Source organism: Eleginops maclovinus, chromosome 5 (assembly GCF_036324505.1).
Source record: "Eleginops maclovinus isolate JMC-PN-2008 ecotype Puerto Natales chromosome 5, JC_Emac_rtc_rv5, whole genome shotgun sequence".
Classification (NCBI taxonomy): Eukaryota; Metazoa; Chordata; class Actinopteri; order Perciformes; family Eleginopidae; genus Eleginops; species Eleginops maclovinus.
Window position 1 is genome coordinate 24,285,076 of NC_086353.1, and position 25,094 is coordinate 24,310,169.

Here is a 25,094-nt window from a genome sequence, read left to right on the forward strand (position 1 = left end):
AATAGCTTTGTGCCAGTCACATCCTTTTCTAAATATTCTTTTAAATGACATCTTTATATTTCCATGTTCCCCATGGCTATGGGATTTCAACCTCCTCCATAGTCTGTGTGGCAGTATATCATTACAGTGCTTCCATTTGTTTGCATAAACCCTCGACAGGTAAACAGTAAGTTCACCCCCAAGAGCGGGAAGTTATTCATTGTGAGATTGGCTCTGATGCCCCCCCCATCCCCCACTTTATTTCCTTCTCTGACAGAGGACTTTGCACTTCACAGCTCCCTGTTCCTGTCATGTGTGGTATGTGTTTGCTTTACTGTGATTAGGAATTATTAAGGCGCATGGGATCTAATGTTTCTGTGTCAGGGAGGCTTTGTTCATGGACACCAGCTTGGCTCACACACTTCACTCTTTGATAAAATAACAAAGAGGTTTATGATGTCATTAGATATTGAATTAGCAGTCAAAAGCAAACACACATTAGTAAGCCACCAAGAGTGTGAATGGAGGAGACAATGTATGGCTCTCTCGATTAATGTTTTTTCTGTGTGTGTGTGTGTGTGTGTGTGTGTGTGTGTGTGTGTGTGTGTGTGTGTGTGTGTGTGTGTGTGTGTTCAGCTCTGTTTGCACCATTCTGTGTGTGTGTGCCAAGACTCATACAGTCCCATCACATAGGTCTTGTCTTACAGGTTTTTCCTACACGCCCACAAATAAATGCACACATGCTTTGACACAAACACCCACAGGGCGTGGAAAGCTTGTCCCTTTTTATAGTTCTTTTCTAATGCTTCCAGTCAGACGGCTTTTTGTCTGCTTACTGGAATGAGTCCATGACAAGTGTCTTTGCAGCTCAGGGTGTGTGTTTCCTCCGCTTGCTCTAGCGGGCTACCCTCTATCTTTCAATCACACATAACACACTCAGGATGGCAGGAGAGTGTGTTCCGGAGGGTCACGACCTAGGGGAGATGGGCGAGGAGGAACTGTGGGAGCTGATTAACGACAACCGCCACCGGATCTCCCTGGGGGTGAAGCCGTGCATCTTGATCCCGTACCTGAGGCAGGCCAGGGTGCTGACGGAGATGGATGAAGACGAGATCGTGTCGTGCCACAACCTCACCAACCGCAGCATGAGAACCAGTGAGATTTATGACTCCTTCTCCTTGCATTTGAAACAAAGTTAATAATCTGTCCAAGTAGACAGAAGACATAATCTGCCTCAGTTTTTAGTCAACAAGTGGATTGTTTACTTCATCTTTTACTGCACCTGTTGTTTACAATGACTGCTTAGTCAAGAGATAGAGGAAATTCCAGCCATACTTTAGTACAAAAACAAATATTTATTTGAGTAACACATGCTAGTTTGCTTTCTGGCTAAGTTTTATTCTTCTTCTTATTATTATTATTATTATTATGATTAATATTGCATCACAGCATTTCAACATTAAACATAACTTGAATGCATTTAATAAACTAGAGCACAAAAAAGGGCTACAGTCTCAACTGTACGTCCTCTTTGATGATAACAAATCAGTCAGATTTATTTTTCTTTGGGCAGAAATAAAATGTTTCCCTTTTACTTCTGTGGTGACAAATGGGGCAATACTTATCTTTGGATGGAGTCTGCAGCTTTGAAGGTGAGAGATGATATCCAACATTATCTTATACTATTTCCAGGCCATATGCTGGACCTGCTGAGGACCCAGGGTAGGAATGGTGCTGTGGCCTTGCTGGAGAGCCTGATGATCCACTACCCCCCCCTGTACACCCAAGTCACTGGACGGAAACCCAGCACCGAGCCTTCAAGATTCAGTGGTCAGTAGCTTCAAGTGTTTTAAGGGAATATTTGCCTCTTTGTTTTTACTCGCTTTGACCCTTGTGCTCTCCTGGCAGGCCTGATAAAGTACTCTGAGCTGACGGAGTATCTGGTCAGAGCCGTCACAGGGATGCAGAAGGAGCTCAAGGAGGCACGTTGCGAGGCGAGCAAGAAGAGTGCTCGCTGTGCCTCCCTGGAGTTGGAGGTCAGGCAGATCATGGAGCATGAGGAGAAGTCCAGATGCCTTCAGTCTGAAAACGAACGCATACGGAGGCACTTGAGTTCTTTGCAGCATGAAATCACCAGGATGAAGGATGAGAAGTGTGACCTGTATGTGCGCTACACAGTGGCCATCGAGGAGAAATCAGCTGTGAACATGCGCCTCCACGACCTCAACCTGCAGGTTAGTGATCCATGACAAACTTTCTCTCCCTAAAACCACTCAGGAATGATTATGATGTGTTTCTCCTCCCTGAAACACAAAGCTGTGCTCTCAGGGGGAAAAATGGCAGGGCTAAAGATCTGCTTAATGTCACTTTAGAAGCTTATACTAAATGTGCCTCGGGAGCCACTTGTAAATGTGTTTTAGGTGTCTTCAGGTGATGAGTCATTTTGGTTTGGCTTTGGGACTACACTTTTTTTAGCAGTTTGCCTAGTGTTACAGAAAAGTCTTTGGGCTTGGAGTTTTGACCTGTAACAAATTGAGATATTGAGTTGCATTATTGGAGTGTGCTCGACCCAGTTTTTAAAGAGTCAGGATCTCTCAGCCTGTGTATCTAACTTGACCGTTGTTTTTAAGTCTCCTGACTTTTTTTGGACTTGGACCGAATCACAGAAACACCCATTTATTTATGGCTCTGTATGCAGAGATCCGTTTTCAACACGCTATTCACAGATGTGATACTGAACATGGTAGCAGTCGTGGTAAGAGCATGTTGGTCTTACCTTGGAAATATTTCGTGCTGATTAAATTATTTGATTACAATGCAATAAGACTCTATTGTCAGATTAAGTCAGACTTTTTTTTTGTTGCATTAATTACGCAAAATAATTTACAATTCTTATGAGTTTCAAACATTTACATTTTTGCAAGACGGAAGATGACCTCTGGAAAAGTATTGTTAATTATAAACGTTTTTTAGCCTTGATTTATTAGAAAATTGGACATAGATCACAACAGAACAGAGGTTGTTATGAAAAAACATTCAAGATGTCCAATCTAAATCGTTTTCGCTCCTGTTTCTAGTACTAAGGTTCCTTTATTTCTCATCAAAGAAATGGGAAGAAAAAAGTGGAACTATCTTTTTGTTTTCCAGGTAAATTCCCTTTCTGTGAAAAAGCAGTGTGCACCACTTCCCTATAATTATGCTTCTCACCTGGATATCCCCCCATTGTTTACTTTAAGACCATTCCTATGTTTGCTGTGACATATGACATACAGGGTGTGGTCATAATATTTCACTGAATCATTCTGACTCTCCATATGCATATCTTTATTACAAAACATGCAAACACTGAATAAATCAACTATTTTGTAATTAAGTGCAGGGAGAGTTTAAAACTCACTTCATGAATAGTTTGGTCCTATTTACAACATGAAGTAGCCTCTTGTGTCCAAGATTAGTATTTTATTTTTTAGCACGGGTTTACCAGGTTATTATTTTCTTGTAAGGTTTTTACTGGAAGGTCCTTATTGTTCACCTGTTTGTTACCCATTTGCCAAAAGCACTACATGTGTCATATCTACACATTTCGAACATGTTTGCAATAGCGCAAACTTGTCAGGGTTGAGTGGAGCAGGTTGGAGCCAATTGCAGCAGAGACAATGGTTTCAACTGAAAATTACCTTTATTCAAGTTTCACCGGAAATACAACAAACAGCACAGGACTCTCTCCCTAGAAAAACTAAAACAACTCACCACACCAACTTAAATACATTGGTAACTAATCAAAGGAGAAGACAAAAGCTGGGCAGGGCAGGAAAAACACTTGAACAGAATGAGTAATCCAACAGGAGGGGAAACAGACAGATCGGGACAAAACTGTTAAGGAGATTTAAAAGCCTTGCCCTCTTTATTGAGCAAACTTTTAGAACCTGCTTTGATATCAAAATTAAAAGCCATGTATTATGCAAACATGCAGATGATTAGTTTTGTTCCAGATTTGCTGCTTTTCTCTTTTATTGTAATTGCAGAACTTGTCTTTCACTCTGGTGATTTAAACATGTAAATAAGCACTGTTGTTCTTGTGTTGCTGCAGATGTATCAGCTGCAGACTGAGCTGCTGAAAGCACAAACAGAGAATGCGTTCCAGAAGACTCCACAGCTGCAGGAGGAACTCAGGAGTCTGCGCTGCCAGCTGTTAAAGGCGGAAACACTGGACCCAGTGAGAAGAATCACTCAATCCTTCTGTGTTATATGCTCATTGATGTGGACTTGTGTTTCATTCTTTTATCTTGTCTCTGCAGGTGCGTCAGGACATCCTGGCCCAGGATCTGGCCGAGGCTATCGACAGCCAGGTGGAACTGGCAGAGCAGCTCCGGTGTTACAGAAAGGAGAATGAACAGCTGGTCTCGGAAAAGCGTGGGGTGTGTGTTTATGTTTTTCTGTGTCATCACCGACCAGGAAGTTTAATGTAAATTCATTCCAACAGCTACTCTGTGATGAAAGCTGACATTCAAGATGATTAACCCACTCCTACACAGTACCATGACGTGAGAAAGCCAGAGGAAAACTCTTAACCTAAGCTATCTGATGATTCAGATTTTTACTAAAAAGGTGGGCATTGTATAGAGTGCTGCAGGAACGATTCCTAAAATCCGGAAATTAGTTAGCATGTAAGCCCTTTTGGTTCCCTCGTCTTGGGGTCAAGGGTTTTTTAAACATAATTTGGGAGGCCTGAAACTGTCACGAGCTTTAAACACAAGGTAGTAGGACTCAAATGCACGACCCCAGGAGTCCGAGTTAAAGTATTAAAAAAATACTTTATTTCCAAAAAAATGCACAAAAACAACAAGAACTCAAGACGCTCACATGGAGGATTAAAAAACACAATGCTGGTACGCTGGTTACTGACTCACAGACAGGACAAGACGAACTGGCACAAGACAGGGGGAGACAGGACTATTTAAACAGGAGGTAACAGGGAACAGGTGGAAACAATCAGGGGCGGGGCTGACGCTGACGAGGGCAGTGACAGGGAGTCAAGAGACCTGGAACGAGACGCAGAAGGTGAGTACCAAAACAAAACAGGAAGTGGGAGACAAGATAAAAATGACTAAACAAAACATAAAACATGACCAACCATAGACCTGGGGCATGATGACCCTAACAAGAAACTTGACAAGATTAACATCTTTGATGAGACACAACAGAAACAAGGTCAGTGGTATCATAGCATAGGAAAATTATCATGTCAATAATTCCCAGTTTGTGAATTTCCAGAACTTCTATGTTCTTTAAAAACAGCGGTTGAAAACAAGTGGCTAAATAAGATCATCATACCAAGCATTAGCCACCTTTAGCTTAGCAGGCATGTGTCTTTAATGTAGCTCATTATAGCGTAGTGTTAGCTTTCAGCCTCTGGTGTTTTCATTTACACTTCAAAAATCATAAGTGGTGGTAGTATTGTTTGTGGAGATTATCCTGCTGATCAAATCTGATTGGTGTTTTGGCTCACTATTTGGCTAATAACATAAGCTCTGATTGGTAAAATCCTTCATACAGTTAAAATATAAAGTCAAAACACCAAGATCTAAAAGGTATTGCTTGAGAAATGTGGTGATGAATGGGATAAAATGTGAATGTATGACAGTTCTGGTATAAATAACAAACAGAATTCATGGGTTTCACTTCTTACCTTGGTAAACAATTATAAAGTTACCTAGGTTTGAAAACTGTTGGAAACATTTGGGATGACTTAGGTACACAACTCAACAATTATATAACACTGGTCCAGTCATTTTATTTTTTTTTAAAGTGAGAGTTTTTTTAATGGTTAATTGATATACCCTCAATATTCATTTGTAATATATCCCTGAAAAAAAGCCCACGTAACTGATATGTGTTTATTTGTGTTCAGCTGTTGGATCAGAAGGAGGGCCTGAGCCTGCAGGTGCAGCAGCTGACCCTGGACTGCACCATGCACCAGCAGAAGAGCACCGTGATCCAGAACCAGATGAAGGAGCTGCAGTCGGAGAGAGACCAGGTGAGGACAACCATCTCATCTTTCCTGTCTTTCCTAAATTGTTTTTTTTTCTGTTTGCCTAGCAGTCTTAGATTCTATTTAGGCTTGGTTGGATGTGATCTTACATTACGTCACGCTGATTGTTTTTCCTGTTGAAATGTCAACCAGTCAGGTCTGAGCAGTGTGGTTGGAGACTATCAAATATCAGCTCTCTTATTTATTCTACCTCTAACTCGTTGTTTCGAATAAGACCTTTTTCCAGAATGTAAAATTTTTGGATAAATATACAGCTCAGAAAAAAAAATTAAGAGACCACTCCCAATGTTTCTTAAATATTTATCTCTATATGTATGGCAGCCATTGCAGTGTTTGTTGATTCCAAGACAGAGAAATAGTGTCAGTAGTTTATAGAATACCATGAAAAGGTTTTAACTCAAAGACAAAATAGTATAAATAGTAAAACCAGAGAAACTTATAATGCTGCAGTGATCTGTGGCTGTATGTGAGGTAAGTGGATGTTATCCATGTGTTAAGGACATTCTTTGGACAGGTGCTCAACAAATTCAGGATGTGCTATTAAATCGGGGCATTTACCCTCGTTGTTAACACCTTCCCTATCTGTTGGTTGTGGTAGTAGTAGTAGGTTACATGCTCCAAAAATAGAGCACCTGCATCTGTCAGGAAGGTGAAACGCACACATTACTAACATTATGAGGGAACAGGTGTTTGGATAGGGGCAAACACCGTAACACAAACGGTTACAAGAAGCTGCTGAAAGGAATGAAAGAGGGCTGTCATAGCTGATGTAAAATTCGAGCCAAACAAGAATTAGGACAATAATTAAAGCATTTGCCGATGTTATACACACCAAGCCCCCATAAAGTGAACCGGGAGTTGAAGCTCATTTTTCGTAGTGGCCAATAAAGCCATTCGCTTGAAATCAATTCAATTGAAATACATTTGGAGTCATCTCAAAGCTAGTTTCTTTTTTTTAACACCATTGACTCTTTTTCTCCAAGAGTAATGAAATGAAAAATCCACCCACACACAGCCCCTGTCAGGTGTTCATAGAGCTGCCAGCGGCTCCACTGGAGCTGTGCAGAAAGCAACAATACACACTACGGTAATACCTGACAGCTCTGAGCTGGGATTGGTGAATCATGCTGGCTGTAAGATGTGTGACACACAGCATCTGCGTGTGACTCTGGGGTTGGCCTGCCTTGTGTGTCATGCCTCTCGCTCCTAAAGTTATTTATTTTTTTAATCCATTAATGACAGGGAAATCCAAATTCCTACATTTTAAAACCAGGCAGGAAACACGTAAGGGAACAATTCTCCTCATGAATGAAAATACATGTTATATCATAGAGCTACTTATAAGTCTAGAAAGTCGTAAGTTATTTGAGTTTCTGAGCAATCAGCTGTAGAGATTTCAGCCCTGTCTATCATAATATGGGACTACATTTAACTCAGTGTGTGGTGCTACCAAACTGTCCAAACTGTCCATGATAAGATGCGATCTCCTGTCTGCGTGGTGATTCAGCTGGTGTGTGTGTGTATGTAGGTCGAAAGAAAATAGTTCCAACATGAAACTGATCACATCAAGGTCTATAGATTATCTTGGCTAACCTGTTCATGAGTTCTGGAAAGAGACCTTGCCGTTGAGTGTTTCAAATGTATATTTTGTGCACTTTGAACCCCACTAGCCGAGTGCCATCTAGTCTACTACTCAAGACATACTGGAGTGATGAATTGCAACACAGTGTGGAGTAAAACATATCTTTATTTATCATCATGAACAACACTGGTCATTTAACGTGTGGAGAAGGTTAGAGAAGAACTTTCCTTTTAGAAATGCTTGTTAAATAAATAGAAAATAATAGGAATAATAAGTATTCAGTATAATACTACTGTAAAAGTCAGTATAATAAAACAGAGTTGTGTGTGTGTGTGTGTGTGTGTGTGTGTGTGTGTGTGTGTGTGTGTGTGTGTGTGTGTGTGTGTGTGTGTGTGTGTGTGTGTGTGTGTGTGTGTGTGTGTGTGTGTGTGTGTGTGTGTGTGTGTGTGTGTGTGTGTGTGTGTGTGTGTGTGTGTGTGTGTGTGTGTGTGTGTGTGTGTGTGTGTGTGTGTGTGTCAAGGGTAAGTTACAACAGGAAAGTGGGCAAAAGTGAAACTCCCCCTCACGTGCTAGAAGGTGAAGTGTCTGTAAATGCAGTGCAGGGAATGCGGCCAGGACACATTTGCGAATCTAAAACGCAAATGTCAGCAAAAAAAAAAGGTTAGATCAAAGAATCAGGGAGGTGGTTTACTGTCCTTCACCAAGATCAACCAATAAGGAACAACACGGCTTTAGCTATAAAAGTGATGATGATGATCCCGGGGTCTGCTCGGACTTTGTTTTCTGACAAAAATAAGAAGTTATTTTGCATCGTACTCTGTCTGCCTCCAGCGACTTCTCCTGAACTTGTGGGAATGTGTTGTTAGAATAATAAAGGGGGAGGTCCGGATTTTGAACTGACGAGATTTCCTACAACAACACGGTTTTCCATCATGCATTATACAACAGTACGTTTGTCTCAAAAGTGGTTGCTGCTCCAGGTTTTCTATCATGTATTGTTCTGAGTTGGTATGTTCACAAGAATGTGTCAAAATGCTAGAAAGCTACCAGCCACAGACACCACCTTGGCGACATCCTGCATGCCTCTGTGGCAGACAGGGATGTAAATACTTCTTCATTCAGACAATACCTGATTGAGTGATGTGCATATCAATGGTTTGAGTTACGGGTGGAGTGCCATTCCACTCATAATTACTTTTGGATACACTTGGCCTGAGTGCATCTATCTGCATGTACAGTATAATAAATAAGGCCTTCTTTGTACAGTGAACTCTGTGCCATTTAGGTATGTGTATTGTAGTTTAATGCTCCCTGTGCTTTTAGGCGTACCTGTCCCGAGATGAAGCCCAGGCCATGATCGCCCGTACCCTGGCTGAGAAGGATGACCTGAGGTGTCAGCTGGTGGAACTCCAGGAGCGCGTCTTCAGTCTGAAGGCCGCCGGCAGCGCCACGGGACAACGGCAGAGTTCTGATGTGATTCACCACACAAGCACATTTCAGCACACACACAGCATACAGAGCTGATTATGTTCATCTCTGCGTTCTTTTTAAAGGATTTGACGATGGATTGGGACAGCCTGAGATCCAGCTTTCAAGAATCCCCATGCCTGCCCACAATGCCCGCAAGGCGCAAACTCTGCCGCATGGACGCAGTCAATCCACTGTCATCCAGTTTCTGCAACTCAGAGGTGTGTGTGGGAAGTACTTTTCTCTTGTCTTATTTTCTGTTCAATTAATGTGCACGTCCTTGTGTTAAGAGATACCATTAAATAGCAAAACCACCAATGACTTGATCTTACCAACAAGTATTGTGTGTTTAGACTCAGTCTTATATCTCTTATTAATGAGCTCCATTGTCCCTTTAATATGATCATCATCTCAAAATCATACCCCAACACTAATGTTTCATGTCTAAGTGACAACAAACTAACAGATAACAGCTGTGCAAGGAAACTCATTTTGGTGTTTTCCTGTAGTGTGTTATTTGGGTTTTTGTGCACATTAATGGTCTGAAAAGGCAAAAATCCCTGTGGTTCCTCCAGAGGGAGTTTCTCTCCCACAAACTCCCCTCCTGCCTGAAAAGCCTTAATTGGCCTACTTTGTTTACTTCCTTAGCAAAATTACATCACTATGTAACACTTGAGCTTCTATTGGCTAGCACATCACAGGCATGTCTTCGTCAATATAAACATTTGTAGTTTCAACCGAAGTGTTCAGAGCTTTTATTCTATCTTTCTTTTCAGGTGATGAATTGAAAAAATGATCTTGATTTTGGAACTGAAGATAGGTATCACTTTGGTGCATTTTGAAAAAAAACAAAACAGCAAGAACTAGATTTTCTATTGAAGTGTTAGTGCTAGTGGGGAGCCAGAGGTTTTTGATAATATGTCCGAGAATGTTCAATGTTTTTTTCTTGTACATTTACGATTTAATCACAGAAATTCAGATTTCTTTCTCAGAATAATAACCTTGTATTAACTTGGAATATAGTATTTATTATGTATTTATTTTTGCTTTCAACAAACCATTATATTAAATGACTGAATGTGTTAAATTCTTCTGTGTATCTGTACGTATGTTTATAGTGTGAAGAGGCTGCGGCGAATAGCGTCCGATCCCGAAACGCAGAACCCCCCAGCCCAGGGTCCCTCCGCAGAAGAAAGGAAGCTCTATATGCAGACAGCAGGTGTGTGTGTCTACACTGTATGGTACTCTGTGCTTGAGCTCATGCTTTCATTTGGAAAGACATAGAGTTCCAGCCGGCGAGGCTTGTGGCTCGACACCAGGCGGGAAGAATGAACTGAAGGTGTTATCAACCCCTGCATTCCTTTCTGTTATCATTACGGCATCCAGCTTCAGGTGGATTATCAATTTACAGGAAATTATTAACTAGGATGTTATTATACCAAGAAAGAGTCTGCCAGCAAAGCATACTTAGAAAAAAGTTCTTGTAGACTCAGACTCCTCAATTCTTGAATTTCTGCTCAAGGGAGCTTTTGTATTCCCATGCTGACAAACAATTCACTTTTCTCGTCATAGGACTATAATTATTCCAACCAAAGAAACCAGTCTGATAAAGGTGTTCATGTAGCGTATTGTTTTCTCTTGCAGCTTGGACACACCGGAGAATGAATCTATATTGGACGACTTTGTGTTTATCCCTAATGGTATAAAAAGTGTGTGTGTGTGTGTGTGTGTGTGTGTGTGTGTGTGTGTGTGTGTGTGTGTGTGTGTGTGTGTGTGTGTGTGTGTGTGTGTGTGTGTGTGTGTGTGTGTGTGTGTGTGTGTGTGTGTGTGTGTGTGTGTGTGTGTGTGTGTGTGTGTGTGTGTGTGTGTGTGTGTGTGTGTGTGTGTGTGTGTGTGTGTGTGTGTGTGTGTGTGTGTGTGTGTGTGTGTGTGTGTGTGTGTGTGTGTGTGTGTGTGTGTGTGTGTTTGTTGTGCAGCAGTTCCATTAGCTTTTGTTCAATGTTGGATCTGTGCCAGGGATTTAAAGCGACACATTAAATCACATGCACATTATTTCTAGGGAAACAATCGTGATGCCAACTGATTAAACAGCCTCTCTTTTGTTTAGTGGAGAGTGAAGACATGCAGAGATACAGGCTTTCCTCTTCCAAAGGCTCCAGCACTGACGGGTGAGGACCAACATTGCTATAAACAAAGAGTTTCATGTTACTAAGTATTTTTTGTGTAGAACAGAAACCGGTCTACGTTAATCTTTGCAGTAATTGCCCATTAACTAACCTAGATTTAATAGTCAATTATTAGATCAGCCTGGATATTTTCAACCAATGGGCTGAGAAATGACTGCCAAATGGTGGGAATAAATCTAGGAATATCTAGTTCCTGAGATATATAAATGCTCTAATAAATAATATAAATAAAGCATCACAGTAAATGACCCTCACAAATGGCTATTCAATGAATATCAACATGGCAAACGTAAAAAATAAATCGGTCAGATATTTTTACTTGGCGGACGTTCCCTCGAATGCAGTGACACACAGTTTTAAAGTAATGTAGTAACATATCCCGGCGTCAGTAAAAGCTCCAAAGCCGGTAAGAAAATAATATAGGAAGACCCTAAAAGTTTATTATTTCTCCATTTGTGATTTCTTGTTCATAAGGTGGTCCTCAGACGTGGGCCTTGAATTTAGGTTGAGAGAGCTCACACGGTGCATACATAGCAGAACGAGGGGAAGTGGCTTCATAATGCTTCATCCAGCGCACTAGATTTGATATTTAACATTACTACACGGCTTAGTTGTATACTTGATTCTAATTGGAGACTAACAGGAACATGGTATGGGCTCTGCATTTTTTAAGGACTTGTTAGTGGTCAGAAACTGTAGACCGACTTGAACAGTTACAGAAAACCTTGATCAGTGCTGCTGTAAAGTCGTTATTGTCCCAGTTCAGTTTTATGTCAGTAAAATCATTTAAATTAATATTGGGAGTCGACTTGTTAGTTTGTTTAGTATCCGGCCGTGTAATAAGCTTTGAGTTGGGCACCCTGATCACCCTGTCGGAAGTTATTTTCCCCAAAATGAACACCTCGCTGCACATTAACCCTTACACAACTGTGTGCTGACCCTCACATTTAAAGGTATGGTCAGCAATTCTAATGCAATACACTTTCTGTCAAGTTCAACAAATATTCCCTCAAGAAGAAAAATATACAGCCCTGGCTTTGAGAACTGAAAACAAACAAAGTGGCATGGACAGATTTCACAACACCATTCCGGCCAATCAGAAACATATTTGATGCTAGTGAACAATACAGAGCATAGGAAAGGGCTAATTTGTAATGTGTTGAGGATAAGTAACAATACAACACCCTGGGTATAGCTGTGTATGATGTCAAATATGGAATGATTTTGAAGTAACTTCTTTCCATTCCATTAAAGTCATTTATGAACCTTGCAATATTTAAAATATTTGATGGAGCACTCTAATCTTTCCTCCCCTCCTTATTTCTCACTCACCAGCCTTTCTAAAACCCTAGCTCCTCCCTTCCTGATGCGTTCTCGTCCAAAAGCAATTCGCATCAACGGCCGCGTTTTAAGCATCTCCCTCCAGGGAGACGCGCTGCTCAGCCAGCTGGCAGTGTTGGGAGGGAATAAGACCGGAGTGTTTGTGCACCAGGTGAAAGAACAAACCGCTGCCCACACCGTCGGCATCAGCCCCGGGGCACAGATCGTGGAGGTGGGTTTAAATATGTTCTAAACACATCACTTGGCTACTGTGAAGACATCTACGGAAGCCCAAAGAGACACATGATCCAGTTTTATCTCAGTTGTTTTTTTCCCCTTGTGATAAAGACTAAGGAACATATCATATTCTACTGTCAAAACACATTCGAAGTTCCTTAAAAAACCAACAATTGGTTTTAAAAAAGGTTCGGCCATGATCATTTTGTTAAACAATATATTGTTACTTAATGTCATGTTTCTTTGGCTGGAAATGTAATTTAATTTGCACCAATCTGCTGCCAGACACAAATATGGCATCACTTATAGGGTGCATGGAGAAATAAAAACAAAATGATTACATTAAACATTTAAATTAATTCATATAATTTTTGCACTATTGAATAAAATAGGACCTTTAAAAAATAGCCAAAAACTTTTTCTAATACTTATTTTCAAGGATTCAAAAAATCTTCCTTTGAGAGACTAGCTTGTCGAATCTATTTTATTTTCACGCTTGTTTTTTGCACCAGTTCCACAGATGAAAAAGACCGTAAGGAACAAATATCCTGGCAAAATGTTCTTCAAAACTGTTCTTACTCAGGAAGAGAAAAATACCAATTAGATTAGATTCAGAAAACTGATCACCAAAGTGTTTTGTGACCCTTTTTCTCACTTGCCTCCTGTACACTTCTCATGAAACTGTTATACTGCAGGTGAAGTACGAGCAGAACCAGAAGTCTCTGAGGATGGTGCTGGAAGACTCGACTTTAGAGGAAGCCATGTGGGCTCTCGGCCAGGTCACAGGCCTCTGTCACCTTTCCCTCCGGCCCAGGCAGGATGGTACGTCCTGCATCATAAATCCCTATTATCTCCATCCATGCAACCAATATAATATCAAATTAGACTACATTTCCGATGTCGTATCCAAACACCTGCTCCTTCTTGCTTCGCCCTTCACATTTTCAAAAAGAAAATGTGCCTTTAGCACACAAACATACACACACAAGAGCAAAATCATACGGCATGACTTCGTCTTTACAAATCACAGTGATGCTCTTGTTGTTAGCAGGAAGTAAAGTTTATGGTTCTGCTGATATGAAGCCTTCAGGAAGCAGGTTGTTTCTCTTGAGATTAAATTGATGGCCAGCTGCCATGTTACGAATCTCATCTATCAGTGACTTGTTGAAGTGGAGCCTGGATATAACCTGGTATATGATCAGCCTGCTGTTTTTATGAGGGGTGCCTTATTACATCACAAAAAGACAAAGCACAAAACATTGCTTTTTTTTACTTGTCTCATGCAATACAAGTGAGGTATTGCATTGCTAACACCATGGTGTCTGTGTCAGTAAAACACTCAAGAGTTTTAGAGTTTGTGTGCTTGATAAATGAAGCCTATATGTAGACAGAGGACAGTTTAACAAATATGAAACTCCTGAAGTCACAGTGCACAGCAAATGAAGACTTAAAATAAATGGAGTATAAAAGACGAATCAGAATCAGAATATTTTATTTATCCCAGGGGCAACTACATGTTGCTCCATTTTATAATGACATAAAATAAAAGATCATGAAAAAAGTAGAATATTTATATTAACATATTAGGGTAAAGTAAGAATATGCAAATGACAATTGTGTTAATACAGTAATGATGTTTATATAAACAAGAAGATAGTTATATTAAAATAATAATAATTAACATATTTCTATATTTACAATACAAACAGTGGTGTATTGTATAAATGATGTTTTTTCTGCTTATTCTACTCCTGTGTCCGACTAGTACGTCAAATATGTGTCTGTAGTTAAAGTGTCTTCCTCTGGCTGTTTAGACTATGAGGTGCTGCTGCAGCAGCTGCAGAACGGTGAGACGTCCTCTGGAGACTCCTTCTACGTACGTGTCAATATGTCTCTGCCTGCGGGCTCTAACGGAGGTCTGGCCGTGTCCTGTAACGACATCCTTCATGTGACCAACACAAAACCCACTGGCACTGAGGACTCATGGCAAGCCAGCCTGGTCCACCCCTGCCAGCTGCTGGACCTTCAGAGCGGAAACGTACCACACTATTACAGGTCAGTGAAATGATATGGAATAAGGACATTTTTGGTCTATTCTTGTCAGTCAACATAGGGGGGTAGAATCAGCAAAATATGTCAAAGTGAAAAGTTGCTAATGTTCATGAATTTCTGATGGTGCAGGGCACAGCAACTTCTGATTCGTGCGATTGAAGACATGAGCTTTCAAACAAAGAAGTCTCAGAAGGTAAGAGTATTCCAAAATACTGCTACTCAGTGTTCCAATACAGAATATCACTGTGCCAACTCATGGGACAGCCAGTTCTCACTCCCAACAGCTGAGTCAGTGGTTATGCATCAAACTCTTAACGCTCAACGTAACCCCCCGACGACAGTGCTGGACCTGCAGGGCAGCCTGTAGGGGAAGTAGAATTTATGACCAGAGCTCAGGTGGAAGTCAGGTCATGCAGAGTGAGAAAGTCTGGATAAAGATAAGGTTTGGGTGGATGGGGACAAACAAACAGAGGTCTTTCACAGAAGAATTACGTTTGTCCTAAATGAAAGCAAATCCAAACAATTAATGTAAGGGACATAAAGTAGCTACATGATATACCTACTTCTGTAGCATAGTACATTTACTTACTTGAGTTGAGTTACAAAGTTCACAGAGGCACTTTTTAACGCAAACCATGATCTTTTTCTAAACCTGACCAACTACTGACATAACTCACTTAACTCAAGTGATTCACGTCATGTTATTTACATGTTGAAGTAAGGGCTGGGAGATGTAGCAAAAAAACATATATCAGTATATCTCCGATCCAATATTTAAAAAAATTAATTGGGGACGATAATGTACGGTTGATCATGGGTGCTTTCACAAATGTAACATTTTGTTATCTTTGATAAATAATAATCAGTAATGACTCTGTCCTATCGTCAAAAGGCAAATAATAGAACAGCTCTAACAGTGCAGCAGGTTTAGAAAATGACACCCATTGTAGCTTTCAAAACCAGGAGAAGAAGAACAATGATATTACGTGAACCAACTTGTAAGACGATATCTATTCTCATATAACAGGTGAATTAGAATATTGTGGAAAAGTTACATCTTTTCAGTCCTTCTATTTAAAAAGTGAAACTCATATATTATATAGATTATTACACACAAATTGAATTATTTTAAGCCTTTATTTGTTTAATCTTGATGATTGCGGATTACAGCTAGTGAAAGCCTCCATGTCACGCCGCATTGAAGCATTTTTTAAAGTATTGAGTGGTTACACATGAACCTACGTTTTAGAAGGCCGACATTTCTGTAATCAAACATTGTTTTTATTAGTATCATGTAATATTCAAGTGTTCTGAGATATTGAATTTGCAGTTTTCATTAGCTGTATCTTGTAATCGTCAAGATTAAAACAAATAAACACTTCAATTACTGAAATAAATTAACTTTTCCAGTGTTGTATTCATTGCGATGCACCTGTATATTGATATACTGCCCTGCACATGGATAAATGACTCTAAAAAGTGACGCCAAGGGGCCTGCTGACCAAGTATGTGACTAGTCGGGAGTGAAAACTTGAAAATGTTCCTCTGCTGCATCAGGCTGGTCGTTTGGTGGCCCAGAGTAAGCAGAAGGCCGTCAGGATTGTCGGCACCATGCGGCAGGGAAGGAACCCTCTGTGGGTCAGTGTGGAGGACGAACAGCCCAAAAGCCCAGAGTCAGGTACAACCTGCCGCAGCACCCTGAACCAACTGAAATGTTGACTGTAATTAAATATAATGTCAACACATTTCACACAACTGTATTATATACATTTATATTTAATTTAATATTCCACTCCTTGCACTAAACTGTATTCTTTTGTATTCTTACTCTAATGCTGGTTTATTCTATTCTATTTTAAGATTTTTATATTTTTGAATTGTTTGTTTCTACTTTTAATTTCTAATTACGTGCCATGCCTTGTTTTGTTTTATGCTGCAGCAACGCAAAAATGTCCCAGTTTGGGATCAATAAAGTACCTCTTATCTTATCTTATTAGTTTAATTGAAAGCAATACATTTAAATAGGTTCAACTTCATTTATCTAATCTAACCTAATACAGTTGTGTGAAATGTGTTGACCTAACACATTTGATTTAAGTCAACGTTTCCGTTTTTCAGTGCCATCACAAAGTGAGATTATCTTGCTTTAAAGCTTTTTATATCTGCTGTTTAATATTCATTTACATTTTTTTTTTTTTTTAGGCGATACATCTGTACCCAAAAGCTGTCTGACCCTCATGCCATACAGCCTGGTCACCCCACACTTCCCCCCCGTCTGCAGGCCGGTCCTACTGCTGCCCTCCACTCTGGGACACATCCTGGACAAAAAGCTGGCAGACTGGCAGGGCTTCCAGCTCTGTGAGCCTGGTAAGAAATACTCGCTGTTATTAAAACCCTGTTCCTTTATATTTCACATCTGTTTCCGCTGGGGCAAGACGCATTTTCAGATAGAGAGGAGGGAAGCAGTTTCCTGTGCTGCTCTGTTTGACTTGACAGGTCATGTTTGTCTGTTGCTGCTAACCAGGAAGGAAATAAACTTTGTAAACACATAGTAATAAAAATGATAGAGGCTATAAAAGGTTTGCCCTGTTCCCTGCAATGATAAGGTGTAATTAAAGTTTATTTATCTGTGGGAATATTTAATCTTTATGGACTAGTGTATTCAAAAGAAAAAAGACGAGACATGCAGCTGAAAATAAGTTTTCCCAGATTTCTTTTCTAATCAAACACAGGATGAAAAACACTGTCACTGTCAATAGATTAAGTTTATGTTGAATTTGTCCTTACTTTGATTCAACAGACAACAACACAAACAGTTTATTAAGTCACACATGATAGATTTAGTGATCAGATCAGTCTTTATAAGCCTCGGTTTGCAGGATGAATTCAAAGCAAATCTGTATTAGAGTGGTTGGCGTCCGACTGTGGAATTCTGTGCAGAACGATTTTTTTGAATTGTTTTGGTTGTATAAATATTTCAGTCCAAGAAAACAGAAGAATTGTAATATTTAAAGTGTAAGCTAATCTAGGAAATGATTGTGTATGGCTCTTAATTCTTCTTTTCCCATGTTACTCTTAGTATTGAAAGTTGAATGACAGTAATTGTCAGTACATCCAATTATTTAGTTATGCATATTTTACATGAGGGCAGGCAAAAACATATATGTTCCTTCAGCTGGCCTTAATCATTGAAAGTGTAAATTAAGTTGCATTTATTTGTTTATTTGTTTTACTGTTTTTAATTTTTTACATTTTAGCTGTCACTTTTTCTATTATTATTTGGAGTGCATTATCATGATCCAAAAAAAAATAAAAAATGTTAAATGTCTGTACTATTAAGGTCAAGAGGCCATAATTGTTTTCAAATTAAAATATATTGATTCAAATAATGTTTTTTATTATCTTGTCATGTGACTTTACATGGATTACCTCTTCATGCCTAACCTCCCTGAACCCCCCTCCCCCCTGCTCTACAGAGGTGCTGAGCTCCAGTGAGCATGCAGCCCGGCTGCAGAGGTCCGAGATCTTGGAGGAGTGTGAGCAGGGGAAAAACTGCAGCTACACCCTGCAGAGTGTGGAGAGAGTCATGAAGAAGGTCAGAAAATTCAATGCACAATTTAACCTATATTTGAATTCTCTCACTGGACGCTGGTAAAAAAAAAAAGGACCAGTAAATTGCAGTGTGAAAATCCATGGGTTTAAAATAGTTAACATAAATCTTAAAACATTTCCACACCAGGTGGGGCTCTATGGATGACGGAGTTGTATTCCATTACCTTTATGAATATGCAGCATCTAAAATATTACGCTTGATGTGTACCAAGTTTCGATCATTATTCAGGCTGCGACAAGTATCCACACACACCTCTTCACAAATCACACTGGTCTGTTATAACTCCCAATTCTGAAAAAAATATATTAATATAAAATAATGTTAAGTTTCAGATCACGTTTTCTTCATCATGAAACAAATGCTGTTGGATCACATGTTAAGATATGATGTAAGATATTAGAAATTAAAATATAATACAATTATGAATCAAAAACAAGCAATTTAAATAATTTAAAACATTCACATATTATGCATTAAATACAATTCATAATAATAATAATAATTTGAATTTATATAGCGCCTTTCTAGGTACCCAAGGCCGCTTTCCATTTTGTGAGGACAGACAGAAAAACAAATAAACAAACAAAAACTAGGGCAAATAAAGGAATCATTGCGGATCTCTGCAGGTAGAGTGTTCCAGAGGGTGGGGGCCGCAAAACTGAACACCCTGTCACCAACGGTGCGGAGGCGAGTGCGGGGAATAGAGAGAAGGCCCGTGTCCCGAGGACCACAGACTCTGTGTAGGGGTGTAGGGATGGTGGAGGTCTGATAGGTACTGTGGAGTGAGGCCATGGTGAGACTTGTAGGTGAGGAGGAGGGTTTTGAGAGTGATCCGGGACTTGATCAGGAGCCAGTGAAGGTGGATGAGGGTGGGGGTGATGTGCTGCCATGGTTTGGTGCGGGTGAGAACTCTGGCGGCAGAGTTCTGGACATGCTGGAGCCTCTCCAGGGTTTTGCTGGGAACCCCGGAGAGGACCCCATTGCAGTAGTCCAATCGGGACGTGATGAAGGCATGTATGAGTGTTTCTGCCACAGAGTCGAGGAGTGAAGGCCGGAGTCGGGACGGGAGATGTTTTTGAGATGATAAAAAGCTGATTTAGTGACCGATTTGATGTGAGCCTGGAAGGAGAGGGTTGTGTCCAGGATGACCCCCAGGTTGTGGACTTAAGGGGATGGAGAAATGGAGCAGCCGTCCACGGAGAGGAGCAGATCTCCAACCTTCCGGAGTTGTGACTTGGGAGCCACAACCATGAGCTCTGTTTTTGTGCTGTTCAGTTTGAGTAGGTTTGATGACATCCAGTTTTTGATGTCCTGTAGGCAGTTGACAAGGGATTGAGGGGGGAGTTGAGTGGATGGTTTGGTGCAGAGATTGAGCTGTGTGTCATCAGCGTATGAATGGAAGTTGAGACCATGCTGGGGGATGATTTGACCAAGTGGGAGAATATAGATGGTGAAGAGGAGGGGTCCAAGCACAGACCCTTGAGGTACACCTTGGTTGACTGGGACTGATGGGGAACTGCAGTCACTGATGGTGACCAAGTGTTGTCGGTTCGAATCAGGCAAGAGCTGTGTCACTGAACCCAAGGTGGTCAGACAGGCGGCTGAGGAGGATAGTGTGGGATATGGTATCAAAGGCTGCGGAGAGGTCCAGGAGGATGAGAATACTGATGGGGCCGGAATCAGATGCGATGAGGAGGTCGTTTGTGATTTTGATGAGGGCAGTCTCTGTGCTGTGGTGGGCTCTGAAGCCAGACTGAAGGGGTTCATAGAGTTCGTGGTTGGACATGTGTTTTTTGGAGTTGGGCAGCAACTGGTCTTTCCAGGATTTTGTTGAGGAAAGGGAGGTTGGAGATGGGTCGGTGGTTTTTGAGGTCCTCCCGGTCCAAACCAGGCTTTTTGAGGATAGGAGTAACTGAGGCAGTTTTGAGGCTGGGTGGGACTATGCCAGATGACATTGACAAGTTCAATATGTCTACTAGGATGGGGCAGATGGTGGGTAGAGTCAGCAGTGCGATGGGGTGATCCAGAGTGGGGACACACCGGCAATGCAAGGCAGAGCAATCCGACGGGGAATTGGAAGGAGAGCAGAGTCCACCTAGCCTGGAGTAGGCCTGTGCCGGTGAAGCTGCTACAGTGGCTGTTGTAGCAGTTGCTGCATACAGGTAAAAACCAGAGGATTCTGGTATAAAGACGCTTCAACAGTAAGGGTGATATGTTTAGTATGAGGCCAACAATAGAGCCGGCAAGTTACTGGCAAAAACACAAGCAAAACAAAGATACAGGCGGAGAAGCGGCGAACAGTCTACGCCAGCGTCCTCTCTCACACTCAAATACTAATGTAAGTGTGTGTAATAGCAATCCTGCTGATTCAAAAATCCTCTTTATAAACCCACCTTTCATGTGTTCCTCCCCTCCTCCCCTCCTCCCCTCCTCTCACAGGGGATTCACTGCGTGCTGCCGCTGGGGCTGGACTGCGTGCGTCGGCTGCGCCGGGCTGAGATCTTCCCCATCATCATCTTCATTGGCCAGACTGCACGTAGTGCACGCAAACTGAGGTAAATACTGCTCCTTCCTCAAACAACTGCTAATAGAGTTCACCACAGTGCTCTCTGAAATCACATAGATCATCATGATAAGCCAGACAATGTTAACATAGTTCAAACTTGATCACAGCGCTGATACGTTTCTCTGTTCTGAATGCACATACTGTTTGTTCCGAAGTACAAAAACAGATTACAAATAAAAGCACATTAACTTTGATCAGTTGTTACATACCTTAGAGTCACAACCATGATCCCTCTGATCGCCTGTTGGTTTTGTTCTCTTAATACACAACAGATATTACATTTGATTTAGTTTAAACAATTTACTGTATGTGTTGTTTGTCTGTTCTTGCAAACCTGAAGAATATTTCCACTGTTGCTTAAAACAAATCCCAGAGGCCATTAAGACCAAACAGAAGATGCCATTTTTTTCATGTTGCATGCTTTAAATGAAGGAGATTTTATAATAATTATAATGATAAATTGCGTTTAGTTTAGTGCTTTTACTAGTGCTCAAAGTGCTTTACATTACATATTACACATATCAGACATGTGATACGTCGACGCTGTGGACAATACTCGCAGTGTCTTGCCCAAGGAGACGGCGGCATGTTGACAGCAGTGGCGGTCAGTGGGATTGAACTGGTGTTCCCCAGCTCCCCTGATCTGAGAATCAGCACAATTATGCTCCACTTAAAGCAGTGGTGACCTGTCAATGACAAGGTATCCACACCCTAAAGCACATGCTGCTCTATTGTCTATTTTAACCTGAGTTGGCCCTTATTTACAAAGTGAACATCAAGTCTTGAAGAAGACAATAATACTTTTTCCTGAATGATGTGTAATCCCTTCAACTACCAGCTTTAACGTGCAGCCTTGTGTTGTGGGCAAAATAAGGAATAACATGAGAACAGCAAAACATGTAGTTTTCCAGCTGAAGCAAAAACAACACAAATGTTTTTTTTCCTTCTTTGACTGCAATGTGTTCAGGCCAATTGAAGCTGCTGCCACTAGAAAAACTGGTACTGATCCTCTGCTTTATGTCAAGAGTGAAACCTGACTCCTCTGATCACAAGGGACTGATAATAAACTTGATGTTAAATGTTGATGTTGTTAACAACTTTGTCCCCTTAAACTCAATTGTAGCCCTCATTAAATATACTGCTTTATGACACTGCTGAAATGATTAGTTGATTCTGATTGGTCAATTTGGACATTCTGCGGTCTGCTATTTCTCAGTAGCAGTACGCGGCCGGACACTGATCATAGAACCATGTCCATATCTATGCTCAGAAAGAAGTCTGGTAAATGTAACAATGTCAGCTGGTTAGAGGTTAAACATTTTATTACATAGGGAAGGAGAGTACTCTAAATCAGCAGATAATATATTTTGACTTAAATCAACTTCACACAACGAAATACTTAAATGGCCTTATTTAAACTGTGCTAAAAGCCAAATCTAGATTTATTTCACTCTCTGTTCATTGAACTGAGCCGACACTGGACGTGACGCAGAAGATTGTAGGTGGGGCTATTGGGATGTTGGGCATGTGGAAGATCCCCGGGTGATTCAGGCCATTTTGGTTTCCTGCAACACTGAGCAACTTCCATAGAAAAACAGGGCCCTGCCTCCAGCGTTGCACCCAGATCTCTTCATACATCCATGGCAGTGATTAAGCACCAGTGGTCTGCATATGGAAATTGCCAAAAAAACAATATGATCTTTTTTGTTTTTGTATTAATTTAGTTTATTCCTCTTACACTTCCAGGTCAAAGCTGCAGCGCCACAACCAGTCGGAGGAGAGTCTGCTGGCATGCTCGAGGAGCGAGGAGCCGCTGCTGGACAAGCTACCCTGCCTGTACCACAGCGTGGCTCCGGACTCCTGGTGTGACCAGGCCTCCCTGCTGACCAGCCTGCGCACCATCATCTGGGAGGAGCAGAAGAAGATTGTCTGGGTGGAGCCTGACCTGTGGTGAAGCAATGCAAACAACAGAAAAGAAATGTAAAAATATGAAAAAGTATAGGAATATGTGATCATATCTTAAAGGGTTGTTGAGAATATATTTAGCTTTACAATCAATATTTTTGTAAACATGAGTATGTATCTATGATACTTATAAGAGGGTGAAAGGCTGAGTACCACACAGTGCAGTCATCTGAGCTTTTAAAGTGTATGAAGCTGTATCATTATATTTACAAGAACCAGAACATTTTCTACTCTGTGTTGCCTCCCTTTTGGAGGCATTTGTTTAAAGGAAACACTGGTGTGAGGTTACCACTAAAACACAAACATACTGTTATGACTTGTATGCACTTTATCTCTACAAAATGTTGTAGATCATTTCCCACTAAAAGGGATTTTCTTTTTATGCCTAGGATCTGTCGTGTCTTGTCGTGGATTATTTGAATAGTATGAGACGGGATTCGTGTTAGGAAGAAAAAATGCTGAAATGTAAAATTACTTCTAATGTAAAACAATAGTTTGCATCACTACTTAGTGGCCCACAAAGGCAGGTTACACGGTTGAGATTGTACACTGTGAGTTTTCAGAAATAGTTTTGGACATCTCTGAATTTCTGTGGATGGCAGATTCTCCGGGCCTAATGGTTCTTTAGTGTTTGTTCCTACATGTCTCACTGTACTCATTAAATAAGATGCAGCATTATTTTATAGTTTGTCTTCATTTCAGTGAATTCAACATTTAATTTATCAAACATGGTTTTACATTTCCTCATTTTTCTTTTGAACTAGTAATATAGGATGTGTTCAGCTGATGGACATTTGAAAGTGTGTGTGTGTGTGTGTGTGTGTGTGTGTGTGTGTGTGTGTGTGTGTGTGTGTGTGTGTGTGTGTGTGTGTGTGTGTGTGTGTGTGTGTGTGTGTGTGTGTGTGTGTGTGTGTGTGTGTGTGTGTGTGTGTGTGTGTGTGTGTGTGTGTGTGTGTGCTCTCCAAATTAGCCTATGTTTTGTCTTTTCTCTAATTATCTCATGTGGACTTACTTTAGACTTTAACAAGGAGAGACACATTGTAGAAAGAACGTTTCTTTAATGGCATGTGCATAAATGTGATATTTGATTAGACATCAGGCATATACCATAACGTAAACTTTATAAGGAGACCTCGAAGCTCGTGCGTAAACTGTAGGCTCGCGCCAAGGTGCCTCGCGAGAGTTCACACATTAGAAGTTGCGCCACCACCAGAGGGAAACGTATGGACGTTTTGACTGGAAACACTTCCAGTAGGACATTTACAATTAAACTAAACCTGGAGTTTGTTTGTTTAGTGACAACATTCATTTAAATAAAAACACTGTATCACCACCCTGGGGGTTTACCCGCGGGGACTGCAGCTCGAGCTCCGTGAAATGAGAAAAGGTAAATTTGCTGTTGCTAGCTTAACTGTTGTAAATAAGTGTTTCAAGTGAATTTGTGGAAGGGATTAAATAGTGTAAGCTAACTAACTCAATGACACAACACAGATATGTTTCAGTCAGTAAAGCTCAGCAGGTGACATTTTGCTCTCAGGCTCAAGTCAAACCTGTGCTTTACAAAGTAGACTAAGGCCTGTATGCCGTGTAACGTTTAATGTACTACAGTCTCACAACGTCGGATGTTTAGGAGCAACTGTTAATAAAAACCTAACTTTCAGTTTATAATTTCAATGTCAAATGAACTGAACAGTATTTCAATTATACTGCTTGAATTATTATTTTCACAGCAGCAGCCATTTGTCATATCATTGCTAGGTTAACATAGGTGCAAGTAATCACTGCATTAACAATACATTGTGGTTAGGTTGTTATTATCGTGTCACGGCCATTGTCGTAGCCAGCATGCACTACACCAGGGCCATAACATATCTTAATAACACCTGCGTATCCTGCAATGGCATGACAACATGGCTGCGGTCAAAAAGGACCTTTACACATTATTTAAGTTTTAATTTAGGGCGGGTTGAGTGTAAGTATCTAACAACATTTTTGGATGTGAAATCCTCTCCATTTTTCTTGAACATCTTATAAAGTATACAGCCTTTTATTTTATTGAGCAATATCCAAAATAA

At 40.7% G+C, this 25,094-nt stretch overlaps 1 protein-coding gene across 1 annotated transcript; it reads left to right on the top strand.

The window, feature by feature from the left end:
* Nucleotides 1–810: 810 nt before the first annotated feature.
* card14 (caspase recruitment domain family, member 14) lies at nucleotides 811–23,697 on the top strand. Its single transcript, XM_063884390.1, has 20 exons — nucleotides 811–1,134; nucleotides 1,672–1,809; nucleotides 1,888–2,213; nucleotides 4,070–4,195; nucleotides 4,278–4,397; nucleotides 5,891–6,016; nucleotides 8,937–9,086; nucleotides 9,167–9,301; nucleotides 10,199–10,299; nucleotides 10,725–10,780; nucleotides 11,188–11,248; nucleotides 12,602–12,818; nucleotides 13,519–13,645; nucleotides 14,638–14,878; nucleotides 15,005–15,068; nucleotides 16,433–16,553; nucleotides 17,078–17,242; nucleotides 18,352–18,470; nucleotides 20,928–21,043; nucleotides 22,801–23,697. The coding sequence occupies exons 1-20, from the start codon at nucleotides 921–923 to the stop codon at nucleotides 23,006–23,008; spliced, it is 2,931 nt and encodes a 976-aa protein (XP_063740460.1). The 5' UTR covers nucleotides 811–920; the 3' UTR covers nucleotides 23,009–23,697.
* Nucleotides 23,698–25,094: the final 1,397 nt, after the last annotated feature.